This window comes from Acomys minous (assembly GCF_964271855.1).
Source record: "Acomys minous genome assembly, chromosome: 14".
Lineage (NCBI taxonomy): Eukaryota > Metazoa > Chordata > Mammalia > Rodentia > Muridae > Acomys > Acomys minous.
The window spans coordinates 477,485-498,888 of record NC_140496.1 but is presented as its reverse complement, the minus strand read 5'-3'; the positions used below and the strand labels follow the sequence as shown (position 1 = coordinate 498,888).

General features: G+C 44.8%; 1 protein-coding gene across 3 annotated transcripts in view; it reads left to right on the top strand.

Moving 5' to 3' along the window:
* The window catches only part of NRP1 (neuropilin 1), a 144,507-nt gene that overhangs the window by 50,525 nt on the left and 72,578 nt on the right, over positions 1-21,404 (top strand). For all 3 annotated transcript variants that reach the window (XM_084756148.1, XM_084756146.1, XM_084756147.1), the window contains 3 exons: positions 8,494-8,675; positions 14,373-14,600; positions 20,973-21,128. In XM_084756148.1, coding sequence (XP_084612274.1) covers positions 8,494-8,675; positions 14,373-14,600; positions 20,973-21,128 — 566 coding nt within the window. The remainder of the gene's footprint in view (positions 1-8,493; positions 8,676-14,372; positions 14,601-20,972; positions 21,129-21,404) is intronic.

The following is a 21,404-nucleotide window of genomic DNA, read 5'->3' as shown; positions in this document are numbered from 1 at the left end:
TTCATGGCTGGGTGGGGGTGGGGTGGGAGACGGGAGGACCCTGCAGTCGCTGGCCAGCTAACCTGGCAAACTTCATGGCTGGGTGGGGGTGGGGTGGGAGACGGGAGGACCCTGCAGTCGCTGACCAGCTAACCTGGCAAACTTCGTGAGGCCAGTCAGGGAGATAGCACTTGAGCAATGACACCTGAGGTCATCCTCCAACATGCATGCACACATACATAAACCTTCATGCACAGTCATATCTACACACATGCATGCGCGCGGGGGCCAGGGGGGGGCTAGTTTGGCTCACATTTTGGGAAGCTTTATAGCCGATTCTGTTTCTTTGACCTGTTAAGAGGCAGCCATCTTGGCAGGAGTGTATGGTAGAGTTAAACCACTCACAACCTAGAAATGAAAAGGAAAAAGAGAGGGCGAGGTCTTTTACCCCTTCAGAGGATATGTCTTGTCTCCAAGTGACATAAAAACCTCCCATGAGGCCCCTCTCTAAAGGTTCCACACCTCCAAATATTGCTGAGGTGGGAAGTAGAGCTTTAGCCCATGGGTCTTTGCAGGTACGCTTGGATATAGACAGTAGCAGTTGTTTGTAGTGGATGGAAACATGCTTTTGTTTTGATCGCAAGTGTGCGATGAGGAACAGGCTTGTGAGAGAACAGGTGATGTTTATCCACTAGAAGATGAACCACCTCATGCAGGGGCTTGATTTTTGCCAGCGGAAACACATCTTGGCCCAAAACAGGAGGAAGGGGCTTTTTGGGTCTTGGTATTGTTTGGCTGTTTACCGCTCCACTTCAGGACGCCCCTAGAGAGACTTGCCCCAGAGAACGCTTTGGGGATCCGGGTTCCGGCTGCTGTTCCAGGTTCCAGCAGCAACTTTGGTGGAACTGCTGGTCTGCTGGAATCCTGCTGACTACGCCAGGGGAATCGCTCCCAGGAACTGAGTCCAAAAAGGTCTGCTTCTCCTGTTCCCACTAATCTCTTTTCTCTCCTAGCTAGGGTAGGTGGGTTGGAAGGGAGGTATAAGCATTAAGGAACCCCAAATAAAGTAGGTTTGGAAAAGGTCAAAGCCTACAGTTGTTCCTTGGAGAGAAGGCAGCTTTACATCAAGATTGTGGAGATGGGGCCTGAGCTTCAAAGCAAGAAGCTGACTTTAGCTGACCAGGCTCTGCTGAACTTTGTTAAAATGAACCCAATTAGCTTTAATAACACGTACATATATATGTATATGTAATATACATATATGTTTAATATATTAAAATATATTTAATTAATATATATTTGGATTGGGAAGCTTAGCAATAAAGGTCAGTATTCTATGTCTTTAAAAATATCTTAGAGGAGTGAGGGGGCTAGACCTGTGACTCAGCTGGCAGAGTACTTGCCTAGCATGCACAAAGCCCGGAGCTGTGTCAACTGCACATGGCTGTGCACACTCTTGAGGCAGAGGCAAGAGCACCGGAAATCCAAACTCATGGTTGCCTAAGTGCAAGTTTTAAGCCAGTCTGAGCACCATGAGACCCAGCCTCAAAAAGTAAACATAGCACTTTGAAGATGGCTCAGCAGATAAAGGCCTTTATTGAAAAAAAAAATCTCATGACTGAGTTTGATCCTCAGAACCCACACAATAGAAGGCAAGAAGTAATTTCTTTGACCTACACACATACAGAGAGAGAGAGAGAGACAGAGACACAGACAGAGAGTCAGAGAGACAGAGACAGACACACAGACAGACAGACAGAACACAAACAACACACTAAATAAGTAAATTTAAAAATAAATAGGTAAGGGTTTAACTAAACAAGAGGGGCACTCCTCTTAGCCCTTTCCCTTTTGTGTAACCTGGCCAACTGGTTACGCAAACCCCTTGTGAGGAGCCTGTGAAAGTCAGTCTCTGTCTCTCAGTGTGTCTCTCTGCATCTCTCTGTTTTTCTCTGTCTCTGTCTGTCTCTCTCTCCTGGAGAACAGTAGAAAGTTGGCAAGAAGTAAAAGTCCCATGAAGTGGGAGGTGGATACATTATAAATACTAATGTCTTCCAGGTGGCCGTTTTCCTTGGGAACTGAATTTATTGTAATTACAATCATGTGACTTTTCTAGAACACCAAACTTTGTGAGTCTAATGCTAAAAGATGCTGTTCCTCCTGCAGCACACTTGCTCCAAGAGAGGTGTGCTTGACTGTCCCTCCAAAAGGCAGGCATTTGGAATCTGAGTTAATCCAAGAAACATTTTCTCATGTAAAAGTTTCTTTTATTTTTATTTTTTTTCAATCTAACTTGCCAATAAATCATAATCATGACATTAAATTCCACACAGACAGAAACTTAAACTCCAACTATTTCCTACTAAAAATATAAATTTGGTCATTATCCTACACCACAGGTCTTGGGTTCTCTGGGGTCTCTGAGGACCTTGCTGTGTAGCGCTAGATCATGTCTAACTCACTGTGTAGAGCAAAGTGGCTGCACTCCTTGGTGAGGCTCATGAACCCTCCTCTCAAGTGTTTACCCGCATCCACGACCACAGCCAGTCTTGTGAAGTGTTCCAAGCTGTGATAAAAACCCAGGGCTTCGTGCATGCTACACAAATAGTCTACCAACCGGACTGTATCCCCAGCCCTCAAATTCCTGGTTAAATTATTACCTATTTCCATCTTAGACATGTATCACAACAGTCTTAGGATTGGTGTGTGTGTGTGTGTGTGTGTGTGTGTGTGTGTGTGTGTGTGTGTGTTTGGAGAGCCTGGCTCGATCCAGTCCCTACCTCCCTATTCTCTGGACCTTGCACACTAAGTGCAGCACATTGGCATCACTACCATTGCTCCACCCTTCTCTTGCCCTTTCCCTAGACCCAGGAGTTTTCTCTGTAAAAGTGTGGTAAATCAGAAAGACACCTGGGAGTCTCCTGGGAGTCTCCCGAGGGTCTCTAAGCAAGCATGAGGGGAATCCAGAGTGAAAGAGGGGTTCCTGTGGCTCTTTTTGGAGATGGGGGAGGATTCTGTGCTAACTTTTCCTGAGGAGGTATGAAGAAACCTCTATTCACCCAAGATAGGGTACCGACCGAAGACCAAAGTAAGGATTCTACCCACATCCAGTTTAGTGAACCAATCAGTTTATTGAGCCTACTTATCACTGATGAGGGATTACTCACAAGAGTATGTCCCCAACATAGCGCCTCAGCACCACAAAGTTCCACCTCACTGTGGACTGCAGTCCTATCAGTAGCTTGCTTTTAGTACTGTGATACTCTGAGGGATGGTGCAGCCATCATTCAGAAAAATAAAGCCATAAATCAAGGGCTGTTAAAATCCGTAATCCAACATGGACACAGTTTCATAGTAACAAATATAAAGTCATAAGTCAAGGGACTTTAAAAATCCATCGGATACCTTGAGAGGCAGAGGCAGGCGAATTGCTGTGAGTTCGAGGCCAACCTGGTCTACAAAGCAAGTCCAGGATAGTCAAGGCTACACAAAGAAACCCTGTCTCGAAAACCCAAAAGTAAATAAATAAATAAATAAATAAAATCCATTGGATACAGTAAGTGGCAGCCACAACAAATGCCTGCCTCACCTCTCAGATGATCTGGTGACTTTAGTGTTTTGCTTGGTGGGGAATTAGAGTTTTATTAAGTTTGTTAATACATTTCAAAGAGATGTTTTTTATAACCTGTAATCAAGGTATTGGGTCAGTCACAGAGAGGGGTGAGAGCAAGAAAATGGCTATTTAATGGGATAAAGAGAGAACAAGACAAATTGGAATTAGGCTGTGGACCTGTAAGCCTCCATCACGCACACAAACACATCCAGCTTCTTCACTGGGTGTCGTCAGTGCTCTTTCTAATTCTCTGGGAGATTTGTTCTTTTTCCGGAGTGTGTTTCAGGTCATCCATAGATGGCAGTTCAGGCTGTTGGGTGTGGTAGTAATTCTAAAACTTTGTTCAAAAGACCCCGACACTACACAGAAACTTACTGCCACAGTCGGGGACTTTGCTTCTCAATGTTCCTTCACAATTTAGGGAGGGAGTGATGTTGGGGATCAGATTTCTCCATTGTGGCTGTGATTGTGCCTTCATCAGGGATGAGGGAGATGATCCTGTTGGAAGAGCAGAAAGACAAATCACCCTGAGAGTCCCCTTCCTACGGTCTCCAGGGTGTGTGAAAGTCAAGTGGAGGGAGATGGGGTCTGGGCACAGTAGCTCTGTATCAAGTCATCCGTAGAGGACTGGCTTCATCACAGCATCACGGGGCACCTGCCATCTCCTGAGAAAACATAGCTTAAGTGTGGCTTGTTCCTCATCTGTTCACTGCTACACACCGCTGAAGTGTGCAGAGCCACTCTGCAGTAACCAGTGTGTTTCTCATTCCCTATGAACTTTTTGTCCTATTTGGCCATTTTCCTAAAACCAAAAACCAGGCCTTTCAAAAGGAAAAGGAACTAATCCCTTTGCTAGTCTTTTTTATTTTATTTACCGATTCACTTTGCTTATTTTGAGACTGTATAGCCCTGGCAGTCCTTGAACTGGTTCTGTAGACCAGGGTGGCCTTGAACTCACATTGGTCCACCAGCCTCTGCCTCCCAAATGATGGGATTAAAGATGCGAACCACTATGCCCTGTGTACCTTGGCCATTCTACAGAAATTCATAGAAGGAAATCTTTATTCTTTTTGACAGTCTCATGGATGACTAGAAGTAAAGGCATTTCACCAGGTTGGTGAGGTCAGAGGATTAACGCATGCAAAGGTGGCCTGTGCCTTGTGAAGGGCTTAGATTCTAAGACCAAGAGCAGCCAAAAAAAGATCTGTCAGCTGTCTCCGCTGATCTCAGGACCTGTGGGATGATCTCTAAATTGCAGAAGGCTATGTGAATCTTCCTGTTGCTTTCCAGGAGTATATGCTCGGCCACCTTAACTGCACAGGGAAGGGTTTAAAGGTGGACTCCAGCAGAGGAGCAGAATGCCTTCTGAATGAATTAAAAAATCCAAATCCACTGTGAGTTTACATTCCTTTAGGCTGGCCATAGTGGCTCTAACATTTAAAAGTTGGGAGCAGGATCAAGAGCCATACAGCGAACTCAAGGCTAGTGGTTCAGTGTCTGGAGATCCTGTCTTAAAAGGAAGAAAAAAGTTTAACATTTCCTTTGCAATAAGCAAGGAGCCACATCACATCAACAATGTGAACAGAAACAGAAGGGACCCCTCCCCCCTGCCACCCGCTTCCTGAATCCCCACATGGAAGGGTGACCCCTTCCCTAGTCACCTGGAGCATCCGTTTGTTTTCTAGAGCAGGAGGAGATGACGACTCAGGGTGCTTTCTCTGTGGCTTCGTGAGTTAGATCCCTCAGGTGTAAGTTTTCAGGTCTCCCCTAGCTGCGGGGCCAAACAGGTGCTGCTGTTTCTCATTCTGCTCCATCCTGTGTCTTGGCTGAGGATCCTGACAATCCAACCAAGGGTGTTTGCCTCAATGGTGCTGGTAGCAGCAGCAATAGCAGAGCAGTGCACAGCCTTTGGTAGTGGGGGAGTGGGAGGGAATGTCGAAATTTGCAAACCTGAGATCACGGGCACAGGGCCAATGAGGGCTGCGTGAGTTGCCTTGGTAGTCCAGGGAGGGAAGTTAGCCCACCAGCTGCATTCTAAGCATGGTGTCTGACAGGCAGAATAGTGGGGAGCGGGGCTGGTGTCAACTCCAGAGGGAGATGCAAGCTGCTTCCTCATTACTGCTTTGGTGATGACACTCTTCATAACTTGGGCCGGATCCACTCTCCTGAATGCGTGCAAGAAGCCTCTTCCCTACATTGCTTGGACCTGATTGGATGGTACTTTGAAGGGGGTGCTAAAATGCTAGCAGCTTTTCAGCATCCAAATGTGACTATAGTATCCCTGAATAACTCAGTTTCCTAAAATTGGCTCTGGCTATGGCTTATCTCTTGCTAGGAAGGGATTCTAATTCACATCCCTCACACTTTTAAAAATAGTTTTTACGGTTGCCAAGGGGAGGGCCCGGTATTTACTATCAGAGAATGCATGAATTAAAATACTAGCTTTCTCTTTTCTTGCAGTTCCCTGGCAGTAGTTAGCTGAGCACTCTGATACCTGGGAGAAAAGCCCTCGCCACAGAAAAGCTTCCTTCTTCACAATGCCTGACCCACCTCTCTTATTTGTGCCTGGAAGGATTTAGTTGCTTAGTATTCATACCGTGTCAAGATTGGAGTGAAAGCTTATATTACAAAGCTGGGTGTGCGATGGCCAGACCAAACACAGCAAGCAGTTAAAATCACAGTTAGATTATAAAAAAGCGTAGGGCAGGGCCCGGAGGCCTTTCTTGTCCGTGGAATAGTACATGAAGAGAGCCACTCCGTAAAGGCTGCTTGGGGAGGCTGTGGTGGGTCCAGACTCCTCCTTTCATGGCGGCTGTTACCCCTGAAAGCTGATTAGGGCTTTAAATATATTTTTCTCCTCCTTCTACCCTTCCTTACCTCCCCCTCCTCTTTTATCTTTTCAATATAAAGCATCTCTGATTGGGTAGAGAAAAGGACACTTCCTCCCTATACTCCCTCACTTCACAGAGGGACAGTATAGTGGAGGTGTCAGCTGGCCTCGCGATTAGTACTGGAAATAACAGACTCAATAAGGAAAATGATATTTGGACAATAATTCACATATGTTAATTCTTAGCTCCATCAACGCCAGCTTTGTTTTCTTTTTGATATACACAAAGCTGGCAGACAAATTTAACTGATGAGGTAAGTGTCATCTTTGATTTAAAGAGCCTTTAGCTGTCCACTTTAACCAGTGATGTCATCCCCCTGGTTGTCTCCTGGGGTTTTCTGTAGATATAAGTCACAGGTCCTGGCAGCTTGAAGAGGATTTGCTAGTGGCTGCGTGGTCATCATGAGGATTTCCTTCACTTGATCTCTTTTAAATTGCCAAATACAGTTTATGTGACCGCCATATTTTAGCCAGGCTTGAAGTGAATATACTCCAGGATTTTAAAAGCAAGTTAAGGTTTGAAATAGATGGGTTGCAATGGTCTCATGTGAGTTCTAGGAGAAAAATGAAGGCAGATCAGGTGGCTTGGTAATTAAGCAGACTAGAAGGGCTGGGAAGATGGCCGGTTTGGTACAGTGCTCGCTGCACAAGCGTGAAGCCCTGAGTTTAAGTCTTTAGCAACCACACACAAAGCCAGGCATGGCAGTATGCGTCTGTAACCACTGGCACTGCAAGGAGAGGATGAGCATCTCTGCAGCTCAGTCTCTGCCCAGCCAGTCAGCCTGAGCAGTGAACTCCAAGTTCAGTCTGAGATCCTCTTTCAAAAAATAAGCTGGAGAGCTCTTAAGAAAGAGAGCCAGCGTTGGCCTCTGACAATGTACACCCCCACACACACACCACACCACACTCAGACACACACAAAACACACACACCACAACACACACACAACACACACACAAAACACACACACCACAACACACACACCACAACACACACACTACACACACACATGGACTCTCCTCTCTCTCTCTCTCTCTCTCTCTCTCTCTCTCTCTCTCTCTCTCTCTCTCTCTCTCTCTTTCTTTCTCTTTCTCTAAGGAAGACAAAATAAAGACCAAGAAATAAAACTCCAAACCAGTGGAAATCCCCTTGTTCTACTGAGGGCCACCTGTGTGCTTCCTGCCTTTTTAAGATCCTTGAACTCCAAGCACACAGGAACTCAGTATGATCTTTTTACCATTGGCCCTGTTGGCATGAATAGCAAGCTTGGGTTTTCCTTGATGGCTTCAAAATTGTGAGGTTTTTTTTTTTCCCTCAGCAATATCCCTTTAAAGAATCTGACTAGTGAGTATAAACAAAGTTACTTTCCAATTTTATATAACCCACCATTTTTTCTGAGTTTAAGTCCTGTTTTGTGACACTGTAGGCTGGGGAGGTATTCTGTCTCAGCCACTGAATGTGGCTAAAGAGAGAGTCCTTTCTCAGAAGACTGGAGTTGGGCAGAATGGCATTAAATAGTGAAGAATCTGTTTATTATTCTGTGGCCATATGCTTAGAAGGTCGCTCACAGAAATCAAAGTTTTGTTCATGGGGCCCTCCAGCCAAGGAGACATTCTGAATTCATAAGAGAACGGCCCCCATGGGATGCACAGGACACCCTGCCACAGACAAAGCAACACTGCTTAATAATAGAGAGCTGTGCTTCAGAGATTTTGCTTTCTCTTGGTAATTGGTTACTTTAACTGACATTGTCTGCAAGTATAATGGACACCATTATCCCCAATGGTTTTGTGTTGTTGATAATGTGCACAGGCGATGCCGTCCATTTTAATTATTGCATTTCGCTGTTTCTCCCCCCCCCCCACCTCCTTGCACTAAGCGGTGGTAAATGCAGATGGTGCATTTTTTTCCTCCCCATGACAGACAATATCGGATGTTAAGTTTCTCAAATTTTTGAAACTAAAAGGACTTTTCTCTCCACCTCACAACATCTCCCTTCCTTGTTTGCAAGGTATGACTACGTGGAGGTGATCGACGGAGGAAATGAAAGTGGCCGCCTGTGGGGGAAGTTCTGCGGGAAGATCGCACCTTCTCCTGTGGTGTCTTCTGGGCCCTTTCTCTTCATCAAGTTTGTCTCTGACTACGAGACACATGGAGCAGGGTTTTCCATCCGCTATGAAATCTTCAAGAGAGGTGAGTAACTTATGTAAAAACAAGAATGATTTTAGATGATTCTTTGGTATTGTTTGAATTCCCAAGAGATCAAGTGAAAGAAAAGATGAAGGCCGTGACTCCACTCTTTCATAAAGAATTTAATTTTCCCGTACAGAAATGTTGAAAAATATTTTTTAATAAAGTAAATACATCCATGGTTATGGTATGGCAGAAGTATGTTTGAAAAGGAGGAAAAGTACTCAAAAATAATAAATTAGAAAAAAAAGATGTCACTCTGATGTCTGCTGACTATTTAAAGGGAACGCATCACATTGAATTCTATAAAAAGCTTTGATTCTTATCTTTTCAAAATTAAGCTAAAATTCTACTGAAGCTTAATATATTCCTTTTCACTCTCCATCTCCTCCTACCCCCTCCAAGATTGCTAGCCCAAGCTGGTTTCTAACCTCCTATGCAGCCAAAAATGACCTTGAACTCCTGATAGTCCTGCTTGTGAAAAAGAACTTTTTGCATAATTTTATGTAAGCACAGACAGTAAAGTACCTGCCCTGGAGGATGAAGTCCTGAGTTGGACCCCTAGCACCCACATACAAATCACGGTGTGGTGGTACATGCCTGTAACCCTAACCCTGGAAAGCTGAAAAGACTGGGATCTCTGGGACACGTTAGCCCGTCCAGCCATCCTAACCTGTTTCATGAGCTAGTGAGAGACATTGTCTGAAAGGAAAAAAAAGGAATAGCACTGGGACCTACACATGTGTATGAACCCATGATTACACAGATACCAGGCTTCTCAAATTGAAAGTGTGTGGCTTCCTATCTGCATGTGCACACACATGTGCACACACGTGCTTCCTTCCTTGCATATGGTCTCTTGAAGGGCAACAGGTGTCAGAAAATGAGCAAGAATTTTCATTTTCTTACTGAAATGAAAGTTTCTTGCTTTCGTTTTCAGTATTTCCGAGAGATCTGAAGGTAGCTGAGCGAGAGATTAGAGGGAAGAGGGAGAAGAACGTGCTGCTGACTTGTGGAGCCCTCTCCATCCTCCTGCCTCAGCACACACCCCTCAGCACTGCTCATCTTCTCCCTGTGTCCACAATGTTGCCTGTTCTCTTCAGTTTCATACGACAGACTGAGAAAATACCATCCGCCTTCCAGGTCCGCTGCCCCGGACCACCCAGCAGACCCACACTGTGGTTTGCCAGTGTAATTTAGTCCTATTTGGGGCCTCCCCATGGGTCACCGAGCCCCTGTTATTAGAACCTATCACCACGGTCCCCCTGTGCTGGGTTAAGTCCAATCCTGCTGAGCGCTGGGCAGGGCCTGAGCAGCCCTTGGCCTTTGTCTACCTCCAACTGTCGCCTACGATGATGAGCATCCTGCTCAGGGCTACACTCTGATCAGAGTGTGACCTTCACTAGTGCCACTTCCTAGGGATGTGGATGGATTGAGCATCCGTTTCCCCATCAGTGGAACCCAGCACAGGCCGACTCCACCCTGTCTTCTCAGGAAGCGTTCCTAGTTAACCTGGCTTTTTCTGTGCCTATGCCCACGTTGTCTCTCTCTGTGTGTACCCTGTGTACAGAACACAGTATCTATGTGTACAAGCATACTGTATACAAGATATATTACATTTACCACTTCTTCTCTTCAAATTTACTCACCAAACATTTGCTTTATTTACCCAACATTTTTGCTTCTATTTGAAAATATTTACAAAATACATGCATAAATGCACATTATTTCTCAGAAGTCATGTAGTGATACAGAACTCATAGATTTCTGATCTTCTGAAAACTCTTCAGGGGCTCAGCAACTTCAAAAGCCTCTCCCCCCTCCCAAAAAATGTGGATGATACTGATCATAGTTTAATGTAATCAGGAAATTAATTTTTTAGATGCTGGCTTTGAGGTTTTCAGGCAATGGGCTATGAGTATGAGGATTTGCCTTTCCACATCCCAGGAGCCGAGGACAAGGACTGTCCTGCCTGGCAGCCTTAACACTCTTCGCCTTTCCCTGGTCCCCTTACACCACCTCGGTTCTGTTCTCAGAGCCCCGATTTCTCCTTATGTCTGCTCTCCCATGGGTTGGAATTTTGGGGCGCTAGCCCAACATTCACCTGTATAGAAACTTGTCTGGGACACCCACATCTCCAGCCTGCTGTTCTGTCCCACTGTTCTGCCTGTTGGCCTGGGCACTAGCCTCACTGCTAAAGCAGTTTCCGTGGACCTCAGTGTCAGGGGCTGAGTGTCAGTGCTTGGTACAGACGACGTAGTTAAGAGTCCATATACTTAATGAGGATCAGGGAGGGGTGTTATTCAGCTGGTTGAGTGCCTGCCTACCATGAAGGAACCCCTGGGTTCCATCCCCAATGTGGAATAAACTAGGTATAGTTTATAATTCTGTTGTTTGATAGGTGAAGGCAGGGGTATCAGAATTTCACCATCACCCTCAGCTACAAGGACTTTGAGGCAAAATTCCTGGGAAATAGAGGACCCTATCTAACAGTAAATTCAAGAAAGCATCTTAGTTATTATAATTGTCCAGCCTCTTTGTCATCAACAGCCATATGTGCTTTTCTGTAGCCACATAAGGTACTTGTCATCTTCCAAGTCATAGCCAAAGCACGGTACACTTCTAGATATGTGTACAAGCACTTTCCCCCTGTAACTCACTGGATTCTGGGCTCCCTTCACTCCTGTTCATCCCTGGGAGCTCCTGAACCCTCTCCTGCCACTGTCCCCTTTGGAGGAGGCACTTTTTAGCCCACTTGAAAGATGAAGGCAAGACTGCAAAAAATCTTAAAGTCCTCTGTGGGCTCAATAACAAAAAAACCTGTTTATTTCTCCTTCAGTCATCCTCTGATACAAAGAAAGTTCCAGGCTAGTCTGCATTCTGTGAGGCCCTGTCTACAAAAAACAAAAACAAAAAAATGTTTTTGTTTTGTTTTGTTTTTTTTCTTTAATGTACGGCAGAGAAAACTAGAAATTACCAATTTTTATTTTCAAATCCAAAGCTCAGGGCCCATATGAGGACAAGAAAGGCTCAGGATACCTGAGGCTCCATGAGGTGTCAGCGGCCAAGGCAAGAATGGGGCCCACAACTTCTGGAATTCAGCCCAGTTCTTTCCCATCACCTCTTGAGATTTCTCTGCTATCTCAAGCCACACCTAACCTGGGATCACTTCCAAGGGTACACGGTGTGGCCAGATGCTGTGGAAATGTTGAAAATTGTACACCTCTGGAAGTAGAGTTTTGTCTCATTGAACCATAACTATTGTGGCATGACACCTTTTCTAGGAGAAGACTTTAATATCTCCATGAGAGCTCTCTGTGCACTTTGCTTTAGAAGACCTAACCGAGATGTTTCTTCCCCCAAAAGGAGATTGAGACATGAAGACACATTGAGTCTTGGAAGAAAATTCTAATATTACCAAATAACTATGCATCATAAATTATATGGCATATATAACACATGAATTTATTGTATATTAAGTATGCAATTATAAATTAATATAACAATATGTAATATAGGTATGTGATTATAGTTTTTGATAATATGAAGTATGTATATATTTCATATATAACTTGTGGATTAGTAATTCAAGTTGATGAGACTGCTGTTATCTGAAGAGCTCCCAGAGCATTCAGAATGGAATGAAAACCTTTACCTAGAACTAACATAGCAAAATGCAACAGACTCATGACGTTCCAGCCATAATCAAACATCTGGAGGCAGCATGGAGTAGCTCGAGCCCTTGTAGGTAGACATTCATTCTTAACAAGCCAGATTGCCTTTGGAAGGCCGGGTACATTGTGTCCAGGTAACTGTGAATAGCTAACTCAGAGGTTAGCCAACTAATTTTCCTTTCAAGAGCTGCCAGAGCCTAGGCTTTTTGACCTGAGCCACTAAAACTGACTTTGATCTCCAAGAAGTTACTTCGGATTTTTGGGCACTTCAGGAGGCTTCTCCAGGACTCATAGCAGTGTCAGACTGAGCAGATGGCTCAGTCAGTAAAGTACTTGTCCTGTAAGCCTGAGGATCTGAGTTTGATCCCCAACACCCAAGTAAAATGCTAGGTGTGATGGAACGTGCTTGGGAGGCCGACTCAAATCATTGGCCAGCCAGTCTAGCAAATCTGTGGGCTCCAGTAAAAGTGAGAGGCCCTGCCTCAAAACAGCCAGGTGGGTGGCACGAAGGAAAGGCAGCAGAGGCCATCCTCTGGCTACTGTGTGCACATTCACACGCATTTGCATATACACAAGCATGTACACGTGCACTCCAGGGTGCAGAGAACAGTCGATATGCCACCTTATATCAACAACTCTTGAAATTCTTGCAGTGGCCTGTGAGGTACAGCCAGACAGTGGCACAGGGAAAGAGAAGCTGACTCGAACATTCTCAGATTCAATACTGAGATTTAAAAGATCCCAGTTTTGAGGCTGAAGAGATGGCCTTCAAGTTCTTCAAGAGAAGAACTTTTTTTTTTCTCTTGCAAGGACTCAGGTTTGGTTCCTGGCATTCATATGGTAACCCACAATTGTCCAAAACTCCAGTTCCAGGGGTTTCAACCTTTGTGGGCGCCAAGCACTCCTGTGATGCACATACATGCAGGAAAACACTCATATACACAAAAATAAAATAAATAACTCTTTCAAAGGGAAGGATGTCCTGTTTTCTCTGCTTTACTTAAGCGTGGCTGCTTGAAGATCAGAGCAGTGGTGTCCACAAGGGAAAGCTGGTTTTTCAGCTGTGTAGACAGGCCCCCTGTTTGGCAATATTTGCAGCAGACTTGAGATTTTGATCATTCACGTAGCTGCAAGGTCAGCCCGCAGTGCGTGCACACCTCCTCTTGTTCTGCAATCACAAATCACCACAGTTTGCTAAGTCTTGATAACCCTGAACAGCTATTAAAATCACACATTGTAAATATGTACCTTGCACACACAGGCCTGTGAATGGGTAAGTTTCGGATGGTATACTGCACCGCAGCTGATACTTGGGGGAAGGTTATAGTGTCAGTGTTGATATCAGGTGACTCCTAGCATCAGGGCTGTAATCACAGTTTATGGTGCCCTCGCTAGCTGCCACACATTGACACGCACCTGTGTCAACACCGCTCAGAGTCAGTCAGTCACCGGGGGTCTATGTACGAATTACCTTTCACATTCAGTTTGTCAAAGAGACAGAGGTCACATCTGGCGGAGTGACCGACTCACTGCCAGGGGAATCTGAAACCCAAACTCTCTTGGCTGCATTCTCTCCCTCGCCTCCATAAATGTTCTGTTTCACCAATAAATGGCTGTCAGCCTTGAAATTTAAAGATCTGGGCTTGAAGGGGCTGTAATTATTTCTCTGGGGCTCTGTTGAGATTTCTGCAGCTTACTTATTGTTCCCACATGATTTTATATCTGTCCCCCCACCCCATTTTTTTGTTTTGTTTTGTTTTGTTGCTGTTGGTTTTTTTTGGTTTTTGTTTTGTTTTGTTTTTTGGCATGTAACAACAGATGCTTTTCAATTACTCCATACAAATGGGACACTATGGTGAGCACAGTGACCCTTAGTCTGACTTACCATGTAGGTTGCTGTTAGGGGATTGGCTGAGCAGTGACTGGAGACGATGGTGGGCTTTTCCTAGAAACCCTCTGCGTTCCGTCCACACCTCATGTACAGTCGAGAAATTTTCATTGCGCCCCTTTCGTCTCTCCCCCACAGGGCCCGAATGTTCTCAGAACTACACAGCACCTACTGGGGTGATAAAGTCCCCCGGGTTCCCTGAAAAATACCCCAACAGCTTGGAGTGCACCTACATCATCTTTGCACCGAAGATGTCCGAGATTATCTTGGAGTTTGAAAGTTTTGACCTGGAGCAAGACTCAAATCCTCCAGGAGGAATGTTCTGTCGATACGACCGGCTGGAGATCTGGGATGGATTCCCCGAAGGTAACATCTGACAACAGCTGGGAAAATCTCTCAAAAAGGAGGAATCCTCTGTAAATGTCACAATGCACACATAATTTCTTTAAAATGGCCAGAAATGACAAGGGAAAAGAAAAATGAAACTCTGAAAAGGCAGTGGTTGTGGTTGGAGTGGGGTGGGGTGGGGGGCGCAACGAAATTTCTGTGATTAGAAAGCCTTCCAACTACGTGTCCCAACTCCTCCACCATGTGCACAGGCGGTGGGGTCTGTGAAAGATTATTCAGGGTCCAGAGTGATTTCTGTAATAGCTTGGGGATCAACACATAGTTTTCCTGACCACTTTATTTCTGTTCATTAGAACATCACTTACATCAAATCACCCATCTTAGAAATGAGAGGGTGAGTGTGGAGTAGAATTAAGGGATGACAATGCAGGAAGAGGAGGTGCAGTTTACATTTTAAATGGTATGGTCAAGCCAGGCCAGGGTAAGACAGGGCCATTTGAGGAAGTGGGGAAATGGCCATGTGGACATCTAAAACTTACTCGAGATCTAAACTGAAATGCAAAAGTTAGCATGAAAATTCCAAAGGAAAGGAAGAGCACGAAGAATTTGTTGCAGCCATGTTGCTGGTAGTTGTGCTTAGCCCACATTCCAGTGAAGAGCTCCCCTGAGGACACACTGCATGCATTAGAAAGGACAACTCAAAAAGGCTCAGTGGCCAGCAGTTGAAAGTGCAGCTGCCATTCAACAGGTGGGATGGTGTTTTTAAGCTGACTGTATTGTGAGCAAAGATCAGGTAAAATGTGAAGGCAATGGCTTACAGTATTTTAAAAGACATTTAAATTCCAGTCATTTTGTCAGTAAACAGCAGAGAAAAAAAATTAATGTTAGAGAAGTTTTATGCTGCTACTTAATAAATGAATGAGTTAGCAATGGTTTGATCTATTCTTTCTTTTTTTTTTTCTTTTTTTTTTTTTAACCTTATGAAGAAGGTTATAATGATCTTACAGGAATTCCTTCATTAGATAATGAGATTTTTCCCAAACATAGCGTTGATTGATTTCCAAGCACTCAATCTGATAATTAGGAAAACAGCATTATAATAATGTGGTAACAATAGTTGGGATGTGTAATAATGGGTTTATTTGTTCACAACCCAAATTTGCAGCCTTCCTTTCTAGAACTTTCATTTAAAATGACATCTGAGGAGGAGGTCTCACCAGCCAACTTATTTAGAATACTTTTAGAAAGAGGCACGTTGTTATTAGTGTCAAGGGTTTCTTAAAGCAGTAATTTTCTGTTCTAGAAAAGTTACTGTTCTGAAACTAGGAAGAATATAAGAGTAACCAGCCTCATGCACCATGGTTTGAACTATTGCGGAGTTGACTCATTTCCAGAGAACACTAGCTTTGGAATAGGATGAAGTCATTATTTTATGTTATTTTTGAGACAGGGCCTCATGTAGTGCAGTCTGGTCTCAAACTTACTATGTAGCAGAGAATATCATTGAACTCTCCCAATCCTCCCATCTCCACCTTCCCAGTAGTGGGATTCCAGGCATGCATTGCCACACCTGGCTTATGCTGTGCTAGGGATTGAACCCAGGGCATCATGAAGACTAGCCAAGCACTAAATCAGCTGAGCTGCATTCCCAACACAAAGATTGTATATTTGTTCACAGTTACATGGTCTCATCTAGTCAATACCAGCACAGTTGTAGCTTCCTGTTTTGTTGGGAAAATGGGAACGGACCCTCCTGGGCTTTTTGTCAGTGGCACTAGAAACACTTTTGTCACTGTTTTTCAACGCTCATATCTCCCGATAGATTGTTAGTCTCTGATATCTTTTCCAGAAGCAACATCCCAAAGGTGCAGAAGGCTTTCAGCCATCGCATGACTTTATGTTCCATCTTATCATAAACATTGGATTAAATGACTAAGTAATTAAAAGCTCTCCGTTGACTCAAATTGACTTTGAAGAAAAGCAGCCCACTCTGAAACTCTGAATTCGAGGCATGCAGGTTGTGAGTCACACATCTTTGTCTCTCACTCTCTGGAAGCTTGGAGGATTCACAAGTTCAGAAGGGCTTGCCGCAGAGAGCCAAGCCTGCCTCTGCGAAGGGATATTGCATGTTTGTGCGGACTGCACAATAGAGCCAGGCAATCGTAGCTCACAGGACTGGTGTGCCAGCCCTCTGCTTGATCTGGGAAGAAAGACCGGAACTTGGTTGTCACTGTCATTGCAGAAGTGATCAGCAGAGTCAGGGAAGGGTTTCTTAGGAGCTAGAGGAGTGCTGTTGTGTCTTATTTAGTTTTACTTATAAAGTAGCCTAGTAAGAGCGCACGGATAGGAAGGAATGTGCCAAATGTGCAGACTCTAGAGATTCTCTATCAGTATGCCTATTAATTTATAAAAAGTGGCCTGTCTTGTGCCTATGAAATGATACTTTTCTGTTGTATTAAAGTTATCTCACTTTAAAAGTACCTCTTTAGCCAGGCATGGTCATATATGCCTGTAATCCCAGAACTTGGAAGGCTTAAGTGAAAGTACTGAGTTTAAGGTTAACCTAGGCACATAGGTACAAAAGAAAGAGAGGAAGGAAGGAGGGAGGAAGGGAGGAAGGAAGGGAGGGATAAGGAAGGAAGGGAGGGAGGAAGGGAGGAAGGAAGGAAGGGAGGGAGGGAGGGAGGAAGGGAGGGGTAAGCTACATTTGAATGTGTGTTTCTTCTATAAGAAGGCGGAAGACCACATCGAGGTAGGGCTATGATTACTGAAAGAATAGTAAGTGAGCTGCTGTCATCTAAGCAGGGCAGACATCTTGTCACCTTCACACCCAACCTGGTAGGACTAGGGCCCTGCTGCTCAAAGCTTGTGCACTTACCTTACTAAAGCTTGTCTACAAGTGTGTACACTAAAGCTTGTCCACAAGTGTGTATACTAAAGCTTGTCCACAAGTGTGTATACTAAAGCTTGTCTACAAGTGTGTATACTAAAGCTTGTCCACAAGTGTGTATACTAAAGCTTGTCCACAAGTGTGTATTCTAAAGCTTGTCTACAAGTGTGTATTCTAAAGCTTGTACACAAAGCTCGTACACAAACCTTCCTAACGTCCTCAGTGATTCGTCTTTTGCATCTGGGTTTGCTGATCATTTTCACCCATCTCTTTGGCTGTTGGGTCCACAATTACAAAAAGCAGAAACCAGTAGCCCCGCTCAAATAAAACACAAACGAGCAGATACACCGCGCATGAGAGTGCCTCGTCCTCCTGGCTCAGATCAATATTGCATTAGCTTGCGAAGCTGAGGTCCCCCTGTTGTTCACGAAAATTCAATACCTCTTTGTATTATTGTCGCCAAAGCCTTACACTCTTGTATCTTGAGGGCTCCTAAGGAGACATACAGGGATCTGTCTGGGGGCGATGTTCTAAAAGACAGAAGGCAGATTTACCCAGCATGCCTCCAACATTATAAACCAGTGAGTCATGGAGTCTCTCTAAATTATGAGTCTGCGTTAGACAAGTTCTCTTCTGTTTCCTCTTTCAAAGAGACTCCCCCAGCCACCCTCCCCAAAGGAACGGGGTGATAGGAAAAGGGGGAGGATGGCTGTCAGCGCCTTCCTTGCCAGCGTTGATCGGGAAGGTCAGGGGCTGTGGTGATCAAGGAGCAACCCCAAGGATTAGGACTATAAAAGTTTGCCCACAAACTAAAGAAAAAGATTATGAAGCCACACTAATGGAATTTAAATGAGGGGGAGCCATGAGGAGACGATGAATGGACACTAAGCCTCCCATTTATAACTGCAGACCAAAACGGGCTTCTTACCCAGGCAAAGGAAGAGCCGAGTTCTTGGCTCCAGCAAGATGGTTTTGTGCATACATTATGGACAACCTGGAGCTCCTTGGCCAAGAAAGGAGGCGTTGAATTAGTGGCAGGGCCTCACATGCAGGATGAAGAAAGCCTGGCAAAGAGCTAGCACTTGCAGAAGAAATCCAGGCCAGGATTAAGCCATGAAAAGAAGTGGGAATACTAAGAGTTCCGTTTTCGAGGCAAATGTAACTAGACCCTCTTTGCAGCATTCAGAGCTATTGACCAGTGTGATGGCCTTTAGAGGCTCATCATCAGCCTCCCTCCTGCGTACCCTTGTGCTTTCCTCATGGTAAACCCACATCACACAGCAAGTTCTCTGTCTCTAGAGAGAATAGTCTTTGAACTCAGTCTGGCTTTGAATATATCAAGTGATCAGGCATTCAGAGTAACGTATAGGGGGCTGAGGGCTGAGTGTTAGTGGGTAGAGTGCCGACCTTGCACACACAAAGCCCTGCGTTCATGTATATAAAGAGAGTGTTGTGTCAAAGCTGCGCATTGAGCTTAGTTGGTAGGTTGGTTTGACTCATTGAATGAAGCCTTGCGTTTGATCCCCACCGCATATATCAGGCACAATGGAGCCCCCCTATAATTCCAGAGGAAGCAGGAAGATCATGAGGTCAAGGTTGTTGTCAGCTACATACTGAGTCTGAGACCGTTCTAGGATATCCATCAAACCTTTTCTCAAAGACAAAAATAAACTCAAATACGTGCACCACCTCAGTTAGTTTTTGTTTGGCCTGAGAGGATTTGGTCAAACTGAAAACTTGTCAGCCAAGGGTCTACAAAATACAAAGTTTTGAGATTGGCCCCCTACTAAAAAGCCAGTGGTTCTTGGGAGGCTTTGGGAAGACCAGATCCTGTGGGGTTCACTTCTGTAGTGACACTTGAATCATTTTACCATCATCAGCTGAACAAGGTACATACATGATCCTTGGAGACCCATGACCCTTTTAAAGACCTGTCCCTCCACCTCAGGGGAAAGTCTGCCTACTGGGATCCTTAAGTGGAACAGTGATTCTTAGCTGAAGTGTGCAGAACAGTAGTTTTCTGGGAGGAGAAAATGGTCTACACCAGACTGTCTTTCAAAATTCACGCCATCTGGTATGTTTGTACCATATGTGAGATTAAAATAGTGGAGTGGAAATGGCTACTTTTTTGTTTTGCTGATCTGAACAAATCAAGAGAGAGGTCCCTCAGCTGCTAGGGGCTTCTGCACGAAGTGACTCATCACCAAGGTTGGGATAAAACATTTCAGCAAAGGCACAGCTACTCCAAGCAAATCAGAATTTGACTTTCACACAAATTAGTCAATGTTCAGTGCCATTCATGGCCTAGGGCAGATGTACCTCCTGCTGGGTATGAACGATTCCTGTGGGCCATTTGTTGGCCACTAAGCGCAGTGTAGTACAACCCCCCAATCTTTGGTTTTGAAGAGTTAAAAAAACGGTCAGAAATCAGAAAAACACATTTTCCACCCATTTTGATTTTAACTTATTATCTTCTATATAAAACATCAATGTTTATAGCTTGAATGGTTAGATTGTCCATCAGTTGTTAGGCACAGCCCTGAAGAGAGTTTTGTAAAAGGTTTTTGTCTAAGTGTGTGATGTGGGTGGTTTAGAATTTGGGGCTATGTAATGGAATGAGGAAGGAAATAGGGTTGTTTGGCCATGGATGCCTCTTGGGACATTAAGTCTCCCAGGTTCTCCTCTGGGGAGAGGACAAGTGAGACACCCTGGACCTTGTCTAGTTGGGAGCCTTTCCCTGCGGAGCTGTACAGACAGCTTGGGACAAAGAGGAATGCCAAGGTGCCACCAGATGGTTTGAATTGCATTCTTTGCAAATGAAGCAAGGTCTCTGTGTGTGTGTGTGTGCCCATGCGCATGTTAGCACACTCATGTGGAGGCCAGAGGACAGCTCAGGTTTCATGCCTCAGGAGTCATCCACTTTCCTTATGTGTGTGTGTGTGTGTGTGTGTGTGTGTGTGTGTGTGTGTGTATGTGTGTGTGTGTATAATATGTGTTCTGATGTATGTGAGTGCACATGGGCGTAGAGGTGCATGTGGATCCCAGAGGTTGACATCCACCATGTTCTCTAGTGCTCTCCACTGTGTTTTCAGAGGCAGGATCTCACACGGAATGCAGAGCTTGCTCACCATCTTGTCCTTGAGATCTTTGCCTCCACCTGCCAAGCTCTGGGATTATATCTGGGCTGCCACACCTGCTTTCTATGTAAATACTGGGGATTTGAACTCTGGTCTTTGTGGTACTGAGCCTCCGCCTGTTCCATTCCTGAGAACAACAGTGCTGCCTGGGGAGTATGTTTGCCCTGTGAATGTCCCTATGGCCATCTTTTCAAACCCTCCCCGCAGATTCATCAATATGTTCACAATCTACCAATCAATGAGAGGACACCCAGATTAGGCTACACCAGTCTTTGTGTTCTGCTGAGACTCCTGCTCATAAATGATTGTTTTTGCATCTGCTGTAAGAGAAATCTGACATTCTCTGTACTTCTGCTTTCCTAGTTGGCCCTCACATTGGGCGATACTGCGGGCAGAAAACACCTGGCCGGATCCGCTCCTCCTCAGGCATTCTTTCCATGGTCTTCTACACCGACAGCGCAATAGCAAAAGAAGGGTTCTCGGCCAACTACAGTGTGCTGCAGAGCAGCTTCTCTGAAGGTCAGTATTTGTTCATCTCAACAGGCCTGTTGTAAACACTGCCCATTATTCCCCATACCCCTGTGGCCAAATGAAACACTAACGAAATGTTCTGTCAATGGTGGTGCCCAATGTTTGTTTTTCTCTCTAGAAAATTGTGTGTGCGTGCATGAGTGCATGTGTGTGTGTGTGTGTGTGTGTGTGTGTGTGTGTGTGTGTGTGTGTGTGTGTACTGGAAAAAAATCACTTGGTATATTTCCTCCATAAAATTGTGTGTGAACCTCTGCAGTTAGGGAA